This window comes from Phoenix dactylifera, chromosome 3 (assembly GCF_051530095.1).
Source record: "Phoenix dactylifera cultivar Ajwa chromosome 3, Ajwa_hap1_PhDact_Kaust_v1.1, whole genome shotgun sequence".
NCBI lineage: Eukaryota > Viridiplantae > Streptophyta > Magnoliopsida > Arecales > Arecaceae > Phoenix > Phoenix dactylifera.
The window spans coordinates 47,004,124-47,017,879 of record NC_143192.1 but is presented as its reverse complement, the minus strand read 5'-3'; the positions used below and the strand labels follow the sequence as shown (position 1 = coordinate 47,017,879).

Below are 13,756 nucleotides of genomic sequence, written 5' to 3'. Positions count from 1 at the left end.
TGGCAGATGGGGCAGACGATTTTAGTACCAAGGGAGGTGATGAGGGTGACGGTACGGTCGCACTGGTGGTAGAAATACTGCTGTGGGGTGGCGCCGCCTGGATGGGAAATGAGGTAGTGAGGGTCGGATGTCTGACACTCGAGGTGGTGCCACCGCTAGTGTCCTGCCTCTTGGATGGTGTCTAGGGGGCTGCTAAGGCGGTCCACTCCACTTGGATCGGGCTGCATTCGTCTTCGCATCGACATGGCGATCCGATGAGGGAGAGGGCCCAAGAAAAGATAAGAAGAGACGGGTCAATTACCTTTAAATTTAAAAAATAAAATATAATTATGAAGTTATAATAATATTTTGCTGATGTCACTGATTGGATTCGTGCTGGTTCGGTCTTATTTTGAAAAATATTAGTTGTAATTTTTATTATTTTGGATCGTATGCTTATGGCCCATCCAAAATTGGGCATTTGGCATGAAAGAAGGATTCACCTTTTTTTTTTTTCCGTTTTTTCTTTTTGTTTTACATAAATCTATTATTGGATTGCACCAGGTTGCCTCATGATCTGATAGATGACCGAAAGATTTTTTGATGTAAAGCAAAATCCAACAGTTGATGCTGTAAAAAAAACATTATTGTATGTTTGCATGAAAAAATGTTTTTTTTTTTTTTTTTTTTTTTTTTGTGTGTGTGCAGAAACCTAATGTTGGATCCCACAAGATCTCTTCATGATCTTTGCAGATGGATGACTTAAAGAGTTTTTTTTGATGCTTTGAGATTTATGCGGAGCAACATCCAACGGTCGGAATTACATAAAAGATCAATCATTATTGTATCTTGAGATTTATCCAAAGAAAAGATCAATCATTATTTTATGGCATTCTTTACATAAATAAAATAATAATAATAAAAAAACCCCACCGGGGCTGTAGGAGTTGGCTTAAAATAAAAATTTACAGAAAACTTTATTAAACAAGCCTGTTTGTTTTTAGGTAGCTCATGAGTTGGACATCTAATTAAATTTTTGATTGAAGATATTGAGCTCCAAATTCAGTGAAATCGTAGGTCACATAAGTAGAAGATATTTTAGGAATTTGCATTAGAAACAGTTCAGTGTAGGCCAGTCACCCGGTCTTGCCCACCATCATATGTGGTTCAGATTGGCGCAAGTCGTCTATGATTTTGACGTTTGACGGAATGATGTCGAACTTCTTAGTTCCATTCAGAAAAAAAATATATCAAACCTATTAGATTGTAAAAATGTTGGTCAGATGAGAGGAGTTTTAGGTAATTCTCTATTTGAATCGCTTTCGAGAAATAAGCATGAAACAGCCTTTTGGGTCGTAACGCACAATGCTGGTGAGAAGTGGAGTGCCTAAAAAGAGACCAACATCCGGGCCAGAATCCAAATGGCGCTTAGAAAACATTGGAGCCTTAGGTACATTTGATGCATTAATTTGGTCAAGATTATTACCTTCTTTACAAAAAAACAAAGGAAAATAAGAACAGGAAAAGGTCGAGATTACCTATTTCATGATAGTAACGAACCAATATGGTTCACAAGAAGAGCAAAACCGATGGCTTGTTACACTCGTATTGGTTATCATTATTATTGATGTCTATATTAAGAAAACAGAGTCTTAAGTAAAGTTGTGAATAGGGGCTTGCCTCAATCGTCGCATGTCTTACTCGGCAACTCGGGATTCTAGATTTGATTCTTGAACAGTGCATTCTCAAAAATCTATCCTTAGATAATAATAGTATAATTGGGTCTCCCTCCCCTCGCTCCACTATAATGTTCGAAACACACAAAATTTTCTCCCCATGCAGTGCGACTGCATACATCTGACCCTTAAGCACAGTCCACTCTCAATATTTGTACATTTGCAACCCTCGTTCTACTCTTTTAAACTGGATGAACATATTCCCAACAAACCTATGTCGATTGTTGGACCTGCAAAATTGATTGCTACAACACCGTAAACCTTAATTGAACTCCATCTTCAAGCCCAAACATAGCTATAACATCGTAATATATATTACTCATTATCTGCTATAAGACAATCCACAAAAGTGGCATATTAATGGCATTGGACCTCCAACTCTAGTTGCAATCATGCAACTAGGAAATAGCATAGGTAGGCTGTAAAATAACCTGAGGTCATCTTTTACCTAACGTGAGAGCATTGGCCAAACTTTTGGTCTTTTCTTGTGTGTACAGGCCTAACTCTCTCTCTCTCTCACACACACACACGCACGCACGCACGCAGGCACACGCACGCAATCAGTCGGTAAGTTAGTCACTCAGACACTATAAACACACTGAAAGGCAAAAGAAAGCTATTCTGTTTAGCAAATAAGCAAGCAGATCATCAGGTACATTCCTAAAACAATTGATCAAACGGTACAGCATAATGTTTAAGTTAAATATCCATTATTTCTTTATTATGGTAGTGGTTGCTGCCTGTTAGGAATGGAACCATCGAAGGTCAAGCCTATCTGCAGGGTCATAACTAAGAGGAGGCTCAGGTGTTGGCTGGCTTGTTTCAGGAGTCTTCACGAACCTCCCTTTGATCCTTGGTCTCATTTCAGCGTATGCCTTCCTTGATGCATATCGTATTTGCTTCTCGTACCTTCTTTTCTTCCTCTTCTCTTTGTACCTCATGACCTTGGCTTCTCTATCCAAGTTGGGGTCGCCTTGGCTGGAAACTTTGACATCGCAAATCTCCTTGTTCTTCCCGTTTGACATCTACAACAACAACAAGAAAAAAAAGAATTCACGAGATGTTAAAACTATAACTAACGGATAGCTGCATTGCCTACAAGTCCAAAGGAATGGTCACAATAACAATCTTGCATGTTTAATTGCCTAATTTCTTCTCAAAGAAAAAAGGAAAAGAAGAAATTTTTTTTTTTTGCATGTTCGGTTGCTATAGGCGGACGCTTTTGTTTTGATGCAATTATGTAGTATAAATGTCCATAATTTTAGTTGCAAAATGCGGTTCAAATGCTGCAACTTATCCTGCAGCCAAAACATTTATAAGTCGGATTGCAGTTACTGAAAGCTGCTTGGGGGGTTGTGTTACACTTGAGTGTGACTTTGACTCCTTGTGATATCAGTAACTTGAAGCATCTTCAATTACTAGGTGCCCGGACAATGTTAGCTTTTTTGTCATCGTTAAATTTTGGATAAGATTTTCTTATTCTTTTTAAAGAAAAGATGGAATTCCATCAAATTTCAAAATTTGGATAACATTTAGCAGTTTTTGCATGAAGAATCTAAAGATATGCTACTGAAAATGTAGCTAGCCAGCAAGTAGTTGAGAGGGAAGATCTCCAAGCACAATACAATCAACCTTTTCAACAAATTAAGTCAGCTTTGTTTTAATTTTTGTTGCTAAATATATTACATCCCCCAAAACAAAGGGGGGATGTATGCAAATTAGCCAAGGTTCAAACTTGATAAGGTAAAAGGCACATTTTACATGCATTTATGTATCCGAACTCATTTTGTTTTTTAAAAAAATAAGAAAAACATAAAACAAAGAAGTTCATCAAAATGACTGATTTTTTAAGGAAAATGAATTATATATGTATGGGGAAAAAACATTATGGTTGTCATTATGTACACAGACAATCAGATTTTGGTGAGATCAGCAAAACAATAGGATGGCTGTGGTAAATCTATAAACACGCAAGATGATGCAGGGGCAGAATATCATTAATTGAAAACGATGCAAGATAACCTTTTCGTCCATTTCCAACTTAATTCGCTGAAATTTTGTCAAAATCAATAGGAATTAAGACTAGACAAGAGCAATGAATGAGGAATGAAAGGGCGTACTTTCACTTGGATTCAGTCGTTCTCTATGTAACAAATAGGCTTCTTTTGATTCACAACAAGGACCACAAATGGTCATCACAGGATGGAAAATGATTCAATGTGTTCTTTTTCTTAATTTATCTTTCAAAATTTTCTCCTATAGCTCTCCGCTAGAGCTTTCCTACGGTGCAATGTGGATCTGATGGATCACATAAATGATAGACAAAGAGCTCTCGGTCTCTCCTTAGAATAAACTGAGGGAAAATAACTAATGAATTTACAAATTGAGCTCACATGGAGTTGCACAAGTCAAAGAAGAAATTGATGATAACTCCTCATATATATATATATATATATATATATATATATATATATATATATATATATATATATATATATATATATATATATATATATATATATATAGATATATATAGGGGAAAAAGAAATAAAAGTATTTTTTAATCAAGGGTAAGAGGAAGGCTAATTATCCTTAATGGGTCCATAGCTTATTTTGTTGGATGTTCAGCATTGCAATCATCCTCGAAAGACTCATCTATATGAGTGTGGTTGTGGAGTTGCAACATATGGGATATGGGATTGGGCTATCTCTAAAGCACTCATGAAGCTAAGAAACTAGCACGAGGCTGAAAAGAGCTAACCCGAATAAACCTAATAATAGCCAATACTATGTGTGTGGTATGTGACATTATATCAAAAAGTTTAGTTCAAAATTTTATTCACCAAGAGCTGTATAAAAGAAACATGTCAACACTAAGATTCAAACCTGCAAGATACCTTTACCTATTGTATAGTATTTTTGATCCAGATGCATTTTATGTGTTGTTTAACTTTCAAAATTTTAAATTATGCATCTTAACAATAATATATTTAATTCAAAATTTTGAGATTTTAAGAATGGTTGATATTAAACAAAATATAAGCCTACTTAAATATAAAAAACTTATCTTAGATACCCAAATAACTAGAACTTTTGAATGGATAAAGATTAACTTTATCTTCATTTCTCTTCTCTCCTCACAAGACATGATGAACGGATGTTTTGCAGATGGATGCCTCGAAAGATTTCCACAAATGAGGAGATGTTCTCTTATGTAAAGATGCATCCGATCTAATGGTAATTCCAAAAGACATGATCTTTGATAAACGGATAGATCATGTGGTAGGATATATTTGGTGAAAGGATGCTTAAAGAGCTATTTATTGTCATCCTTTCATATCTATAAATAGAGAATGGGATCATACTTTCCATTCATCTGAATAAAATCTCAAGTAATTAGAGAAGAGAATTGTGAGAATAAATTAACCACTAAGTAAGTCAACTCAAGTGCACCTATTAAGCATTTGAGGAGAGAATTATGTCCATATAAGAAAAGATTAAGAGAGATTTTCTTCAATCTATTTTGTTAAGTTTAAACTTAATTTATTTTATTCTCCAAGCTATTAAATAAATAATCAAAACAAGATAATAATATTAAATTAAGAGATGTGCAACACTTTAGAAAAATTTCCAACAATTTAAAAAATAGAAAAGTAAAATATAATATAACATTGAATAAAATATATATTGATTTTTTTGGTTGTACATTCTGTATGATACTTCCATTTCAGCAAAAAAAAAAAAAATATATATATATATATATTAATATGAAGTTACCGTTAGTAAATATTTGAAAACCGAAAAAAAGCTCCTGCTTATTTTTAACAAACATGAAATCAAGACTCTAATCTCTGCATAAAGATACGAAATCATCGAAATAGAGAGTGAAGGAAGAAGGATATTGGACTTCAATTATTCTGACCTCCGACCTCAAAATCATAAAACTGCTACGAGATCAAGAGGATCGAACCACTCACGATGGGAGCGGTCGTCGCGGGCAGCCCCATGGCCGAACCTTCCGTCGAGGCCGGGATGGAGTCCGGCGGGCTGGGCGTGCTTAAGAAAACATCGAAGGTCAGCCCGTGCCCAGGATTGCTGCAAGCTTCGCGGAAGCTATCGAAGTATTTGAAAGCGGGAGCCACCGGCGGCCTCTCTTCATGCTGCGGCTCCGTAGCCTTGGGATCGTTAAAAAGCCAAGCGTCGCTGTCGTCGTGCCCGAAGAACTGGAGCTCGTGTTGCCCTTCATGCGGGCGACCTGGCTGGGAACACATCGGAATCGTGTGGTTGAGATCGGTGCAGTAGTACTGGTGGCATGCGTCGCTTGTGCCGCGGCACACGTTGCATAGCTCGGACGACGACATGGCGGCGGTCATGTACCCACGGATAACCAGTGGCCTGGGGGGGGAAGGGGTGGAAATGGTGGCTTTGAGGTTGGCCAGGGGCGGGAGCTAAATGGTTGTGTGGGTTCGATACTTTTTGGAGGAGAAGAGAGAGAGAGAGAGAGAGAGGGCGAGGCCAATGAGAGCGGAGGAAGAGATATTAAACGTGTGGAGCTGAATACTTGTGAGGGGTTCGGGTTGTATCTTCGGCAGGAAAGAATGATTCACCTCTTTCTTGCGATCTACCCCGTTGGATCGTGCCATAGCCGCTACGAGGCAGATGGAAGAGGAAGCTCGGACTGCTTTGAGATCTGTACAAAGTATGTTCCAACGGTTGATGTCGTGAGTGGGAAAGATGCAATCTGAACCCGGGCTCACCTCTCTTCGCGCGAGATAAGGATTCACCCCATCTCGCAGATGATCTAACGGTGGATTCACGCGAAGGAGGGGTGCTTCCTTCCTTCGCGCCAAAGATGCAACCCCGAAAAAAGGGGAGGGGAAGAACGACCACACGTTTTGGAAAGTCGGTCAATGGGGACCAGGAATTCTGGTTCCCCGAGCCAGACGCTGACCGGCGGTACCGCCACCGCCCCGGCCGACGACATCAGGTAAAAATGGTTCGGTGTATGATTTGGAAGACATCGGGGCTCGCACGCTTGGGACCCGATGTCAAACGAGAGACGTGTCAAAGGGAGAGGTGCCCGCTACAAGATTTGGTGCCTGGAGCTCCGTAGCTGATGGGTGTACTAATTGTTTCCGGAGAGTGGGGTGGGAGGCTCGTCATTTCGAGCCATGTGGTCGATACCAACACCAACCTCCGGGTGTGGTCGTGCATGAGCTGTGGTAACGTTAGGGTCTTGCCTCGTATATCATATCATAGGGATGTTTTTATTATTATCGAATATGAATGTAACCAATAAAATTAGAAAATAAAAAACTACATAAGAACTCTGACACTAATCCAAGAACGGCCCAAAGAAAGCAATTCAATCTATAGATGTTTCGCATATCAGACATATGTCTTTTTAGCTGGTATTTTTATTTAAAAATTTGCAGAAGGGTTGGCTCAACTCTTAAACGACTGAGGTGCATGCATTCTCCGTTTGCTACTGTCTGAATTTACTGGATTTAAGGAGAGTGGATGGAAGGATGGGAAGTACTCGCATGCTTTTAGTTGGGGTTGGAGAGGAGTGTAGGGTGCAGTGGGTGCAAGGTCGTGTGGTGGTTATTTAGGAAAACAACTGGTGAACTTCTGAAAGCCTATCATTATTATTTTGCAATCTTGGTAGTATGCGGCCGGACGACAGGTTGCAGCTAAAAAACAATCTCATTGATTGAAGAATCGATTGGTCGCATCTGCTTTAAGAACGCCTACAGTTATTTTCTATTTGCCGTACATGACTCTTTTTCACACATATTTAGCGTGCGCTGTTTGCATCCGAAAATAGCAAAGCAGAAGTTTTAGAGATTCATGACCCATATTATGGAGATACTGACTAGAGCAAAGCATCAAATGCTTAATTGGTGGCTTACTTGGATAGAAGTAAAATCGTAGTGATATAGCCCGGTGGATTTAAATGCTTTCAATACTTAAAAAAACATGCCAAGTATATCGAGATGAATTAAGTAGGTCAAAAATCCATGCATAAACCTGATCGTTGAGTTAAACAGGTAAGCCTACCCGACTTATATCGAGATGAATTAAGTTGAACATGCTAAATGAGTTAAGTATTGCCACCTTTATTTTCAGACTCAAAGCATTCAAGTATGAACAATCGAATAACCATGCATTTATAGCTACCTTGATTTGACCCATTGATCATAGAGCATGTGGATTATACATGTTACCCACTAATTAACTTATGTTTATCAGGCTCACGGTTTGCTTAAAGTCTGCTTGTTGTCCCTCTCTCACCGAATTTCTTTTAGGTTTCATCCCATCCTAGTTCTCAAAAATGAAAAAGAAAAAGCATACAACATGTTGCCTCTTAATTGAACCTAAAGTAATCAAAGTATATATCTTAATTATATCTCTAGCTTTACATTCATATTCTCTAAGGATTGATCTATTAGCTTCTAAAATGCAAAATTGAAACAAAAACCAAAGTAGTTCTTTTCTTTTCTAAACTATATGTTCTTTCCATAATTATATCATCGGGCAGCTTGAGGGATCAGGCATGTAACACTTATCATTTTCTTTTTTGGCATATGAATGCCTCAAATTACATACACACTCTCGATCCTCTCAATAAGTTAATCCCCTTTTCAGTAATTACCCTTACGTTTTCTTTAAAATTGGCTGATTGCTTAGGTAAAAATGAGCACAACTTCTTTTGCTCTTCTTCAAACAAGAAGTTTCTTAGTTCATGGTGATGAAGTTTTTTTTTTTTTTTTAAGTACGGCCACTTAACATTAACCCTTCTGTGCGTCTTGATGTAACCGATGCCGTAGTGGCAGGGGAGAGGATATGGCCGAATCCTTTACAGTGGTTAGCTGCATATGAAGCGACCCAAAAACATCTTAGACCACTCATCAGGTGAGCCAGATATTTCCTAAAGCAGGAGCTTAAAATTCGGAAAGTGAAGCTATCGTTCCCCTGAACCTTGGCACCCCTTCAAATTTATGGATGGAGCCAATAACTTCCAAGATCAACATATTCTGATTTACGAAAAAAAAAGATCAGCATATTCTACAGGAAAGGGGAAAAGGATAAAAAAAAAAAAGGAGGAGGAGGAATGGACGGAGGGAGATGCAACAAGGGAGGATGAAAGACAGGATTGGAGAGATGTTCCTCCGAGCGCACCACATCTTTTGGGGTTGAAAGGTGTGGGCCCATCGTGGCGAAAGACGATTCGCCTTCTTTCGCACGAATCCACCGTCAGGTCGCGCAACGATCGCTTTGAGGTGTGTGCGGGCCGGCGGTTGACGCCGTGAAAGAAAGATGGATCGTTCTTTCCCACAAAAGGGGATAAGAAATACCCACGCATAAAGGAAGCTTCGGTAAAAGCTCAGGAGGAAAGCATCGAGAGAGAGTGAATATGGTATTCCGGAGAGGACCAAAAAAAAAATAAAATGCAAGCGGTCGGGTAATGGGCGCTAAATGTTCGCGGGTGCTTCCCAATACGGGATATGGATGGAATATCGATCCAAGAGATAAATCTGATGTGGTGGTTGTTTCTTTAATGATGAGATTCTTCTTGAAGTCATATCTAAAGATTGATGGGTTACGCGTGAACAGATATCTCTTGGGCATCTTGAGACAAGGTCCTCAAGGGCCATGGTGGCCATGCCTTTCTTTTTGGTAATAATAAGCTACAAGACAAGCAATACAGAGATAAAAGAGAGCAAGATCAAAAAGCGCCGCCCCCGCCTGATTTATCCGATGAAGTTACCATCTGATTTGCCGGTACTTAGGTGGTGCTGGTGTGACATACTCCCACGTGGAAGAGACTGCCATGCCCGTACCGAATATTCTCCAACAGGAAGGAGGTCCAGTGGAGGTTGCTACGCGGGTGAGGTCCTCCTCACCCCTCTCTTTCCTTTTTGCCAAAGCAAAAAAAAAAAAGTGCTGCCCCATCGTATCCAGTTGAAGAATTTGAGAGAAATCCAGAGGTAGTATTGATGCAAAATTAAAATCCAGCTTCGTATATATATCTCGTGGCCAACCAGTCCACATGAATTTAGCCTCTCCGCAATTATCACTCGGCTACGGTTATCAGCCGGATCTAGAGGATCTTGAGAATTGCTATCGGTGACCATCCATTGCTTCGAAACATCTGGATGATAATGGGAAATGGAGGAATTGTTGAGGCTAAGCATGTGTTTAGATAGGCCAATGGGGCTGCAGACTGGATGGCTACCTACGTGGCCAATTACACCGTATCCGTACTGAATTACCTGTCTTAGCAAAAAAAAAAAAAAACACATAGACTGATGATATCCCTCAACAGTGGAATCATAGCTCACTGCCTGCTTCGACGGCAGATCCAAGTACTAATTGTGCTTGAATTACCCTCCAACAATATCCATCCACAATTAAGAACGGAAATGGCGCCTTTGATTCCTTCTGTGTACTCTTATCTATGCGTTCCTTCCCCACAGCTTTCTTTGTGGCCATACTTTTTCATGGACTTCAATTGCAGATAAACTTAAAAAACGCACAACTTGATTATAGGAAATTGTGATTCAAAGCCTTTTTTGCATCAGAGATGCAAAAGAGTCGGTAAAATTCTGTCCTTTTCTTTTAATCTCACAGCCTTACAGGTAATGCATTATTGTAATCCAGCCTTACATTTGTCTATATTCTCTTTCTATCCCGCAGATTACTGCATATAAAGGTAGAAACTCTCCTCTACTTCGCTGTTGCATGTGCCACCCTCCGATAGCCAATGATGCAAATGCTGGCTTTCCGTGAGCTTTAGTGGCTAGATAGCTCATATAAACAAATTCAGGTGAACTTCTTTGGTTAAATGATCTCTCGACAGATCAGCCTCTAGGATAGTGGGTGATAATTAAATGACTATACCAAGAAACTTTTTTTGAATGATTCAAATCAGAAATATTTCTCAATGAGCATTCTTGTACTAAGAATAAGAGGGGGAAGTTGATGTTTGTTTCTGAAGTAAAAGTAGTTCGATCTGTTCCTGAATAGCTTCCCTCAAAAAGGCTTCTGCTTGCTTGGTAAATGTCTTGGTAGAAGATATAATTTCTTGGAATTGAGGTTTATTCTTTTTTAAGTAGATACGTAACTAAACGAGAAATTTCTTTACCTGTCCAATCTCTAACGGATCAAGATATCCATTTGCTCCGGTATAAATAGTAACTATTTGTCCTTCCACCGTGAGAGAGTTTGATTGGGATTGTTTAAGCAACTCACATAATCGTTGACCTCCCCGCATCATTTTTAAGCGAGAGTCACCAATATGTCCAACCGCACCAAACTGCCTCTAGACTAGGCTATAGATGCACCCAACTGCTCCAATCAAATTGAGTTTCAACCATACTTCACTGCCCCCTTCTTCAGATATTTCTGTTTTCTTAGGAGAGTTTATGGGTTAAAATTGAGACAAAGCTGACTTTGCATATACCTTCATGGTGGTGTCGTTTTAATGGCTGAGAAGATAAGGTCCCCACCTTGTTCCCATGTTTGTACCCCGTCTGTCGCAAAGTAACGGACCCATCCTTTAATGAATCCTTTACAAACAGCCCATGGTGGAGTACAAAAATTATATGCAAATATGTGAATTAAAGAACAAATTCAAAAGTCATAGGTTTCTTCTATTGATGGAGTTAGTTTTATGATTACAAAAATAAAAAAAATTATAATACATACTACATGGCCAAGTAGAACATACCAAGTTATTTTGCAAGTCAATACATACATCTAGATAAATTGATATATAATTTTTAGAACATAGTATTTATTAGTATACAGTATACGATCAGATGATACTCACCTAGCAAATTAGTTATTTAGCAACCCAATACACACTTCAAAGCAAATTAATGCACACCTTTTTAGAATATCATATTTATTAATATATACTATATGGCCAATGATATACGCTCGTCAACTTTCTGATACATAATGTATGCTTATATGATACATGCCTAGCAGTGATTCAATACACACTTTTAGGTAAATCGATATATAGTTTTTAGAACATACTTTTCATCAGCACACACTACATGATCAGATAATACACGCCAAGCAATTAATCATTTTGATTTTTTTTTTAAAAGTTACGAGATTGATGGATCTATCAGTGGCATAAGTTTTATTCTTATTGGACTTTTAAGTTTCTTTTTCAAGATGGATGCTAAAGGAAACATGGCAAAATAAGTACCCCATTCTATAAAGATATTCTATATTGGCCGCCCCATATGATTTTTGATCCTTGACAAAGACCAATGGCAGCTGTCATGATCTTGGTTACAAGAATCACCACACCTTTTGCATCTGTCATCGGAAATTTGGGTCATTCAATCCAACCCAAAGTTGGGAGAAGCATCATGGGCTGCCTTGGGCGTGGGGCCACCCAACCCGAACCTTAGCCTAAATTGACATCATGAGGAAGCATCAACCCGGACCCAGCACCAATCCTACATAACAAAATGTACGCCATTGCGTACTACTCCATTCAATCTTAACCATCTTAATTTGAGCTTTTTCTAATATTTTTATTATTTTAAGCACTATGTTTCGCCAATGCAATCAGTCCCGGGCCACGTTGTCATGATGCCAACTTGTCCGCATAAGTCATGATTTAGATATGGTTAAATTTTATTATTAATAATATTCAATCAATTGGGCCCCATTTTTCTTTTCTTTTTTTTCCACACAACAGTATTTGCAACAGTTAGCAGTGTCATGAATATTAAAACAAATTTATCTTACATTATATAAATTTTAATTTTTTTTAGATATTTATATAATTTTATATTTATAATGTAGACCGGTAATATATAATTTTATATTCAAGTAGAACTAATCAAACAATGAGCAAGCCAGGCTCTGGTAAAAGTTAGGCACGATGCCTATACCCATAACTGGCCCGACCCGACCAGAACATCAAACTTACACTTTTGCACATGCCTGGCTCAATCTTGAAGAGCCAATCCCCAGCCATCCATCATGCTCCATTTCCTCTTTCCCCACAACTATTATAGGCTAGGTGCAATATAATGTTATAGTGCAAAACAACATCTAAACAGTACCTTTCAGCCAATCAATATTTTTATTTATATCTGTGAGATTAGTTGTGTTGCTGGTGGTCCAAACCGAGAATGATTGGCACTGCGGTGTGAACGGGGTTCCGTCTGAGTTGTCTTGGTTGGTGTTGGTTGCGCTCCACCTTCCGCCAAGAAACCTGCAAACAAGCCTTGCACCACCACCAGGGTGGTGATGGCCCTCCGACGGTCAAGTCAGAGGAGATTGGAGGAGGAGGAGAGGTGATAATCGCAAGTAAGAGAGTGCTCTGGGAGATATTGCTCACCCCCCCTTTCTCCCCCCAGCCGCATATATACCTGGCTGGGGGGTCTCTCAGGGGGGTTCGTTATCGTGGGGCACGATGGTGTGGCCACTGACATGGCCGTTACAGGGCGTCGTGGAGCAGCACCGGGTACGGCCACGTCAGGGCATAGTGGGGCTCCGCTTTGTACGGCTGATGCAGGAGATCGTGGAGCAGCATCGGATACAGCCGTTGCAGGGAGTAGTGGAGCAGGAGGCCGCGGCGTGCCTCTGGGGAATAGCCTGTCGTTATCAAGAGATCTCCGACTCGGGGTCGGAGCGCTGGATCAAGGGGCAGCCGACTCGGGGTCGGGCTGCGGAGCCGAGGATATCCGACTCGGGGTCGGATTGCTGGATCAAAGGGCAGCCGACTCGGGGTCGGGCTGCGGAGCCGAGGACGTCCGACTCGGGGTCGGAGCGCTGGATCAAGGGGCAGCCGACTCGGGGTCGGGCTGCGGAGCCGAGGATATCCGACTCGGGGTCGGATTGCTGGATCAAAGGGCAGCCGTAGTCTTCCTAGGCGCGCGTGCCGGTCACGTGGGGCATGGCGGCTTATTTCCCCCGTAACAGTAGCCCCCCACTTCCGAGCCTGGAACCAGAAGGGGAACAGGTGAAGGGAGTGATGTTTCGGGATTGCCGCCGTTCCTCGGAGA

At 40.1% G+C, this 13,756-nt stretch overlaps 1 protein-coding gene across 1 annotated transcript; it reads right to left on the bottom strand.

The window, feature by feature from the left end:
- Positions 1-2,320: 2,320 nt before the first annotated feature.
- On the bottom strand, positions 2,321-6,300 carry LOC103697977 (transcription factor GHD7-like). The gene is made up of 2 exons (XM_008779924.6): positions 5,693-6,300; positions 2,321-2,740 (listed from the first exon to the last, which is right to left on the bottom strand). Exons 1-2 carry the CDS (start codon positions 6,086-6,088, stop codon positions 2,459-2,461), a joined length of 678 nt encoding a protein of 225 aa, XP_008778146.4. The 5' UTR covers positions 6,089-6,300; the 3' UTR covers positions 2,321-2,458.
- Between the last annotated feature and the right edge of the window lie 7,456 nt (positions 6,301-13,756).

What these genes read in the sequence shown, in the direction of transcription:
- LOC103697977 (XM_008779924.6), bottom strand. Translation starts at nt 6,088, where the DNA reads ATGACCGCCGCCATGTCGTCGTCCGAGCTATGCAACGTGTGCCGCGGC. An exon ending in CCGCGACGACCGCTCCCATC is followed by an intron (nt 2,741 to 5,692) that starts GTGAGTGGTTCG and finishes TTGTTGTTGTAG; the next exon opens with ATGTCAAACGGGAAGAACAA.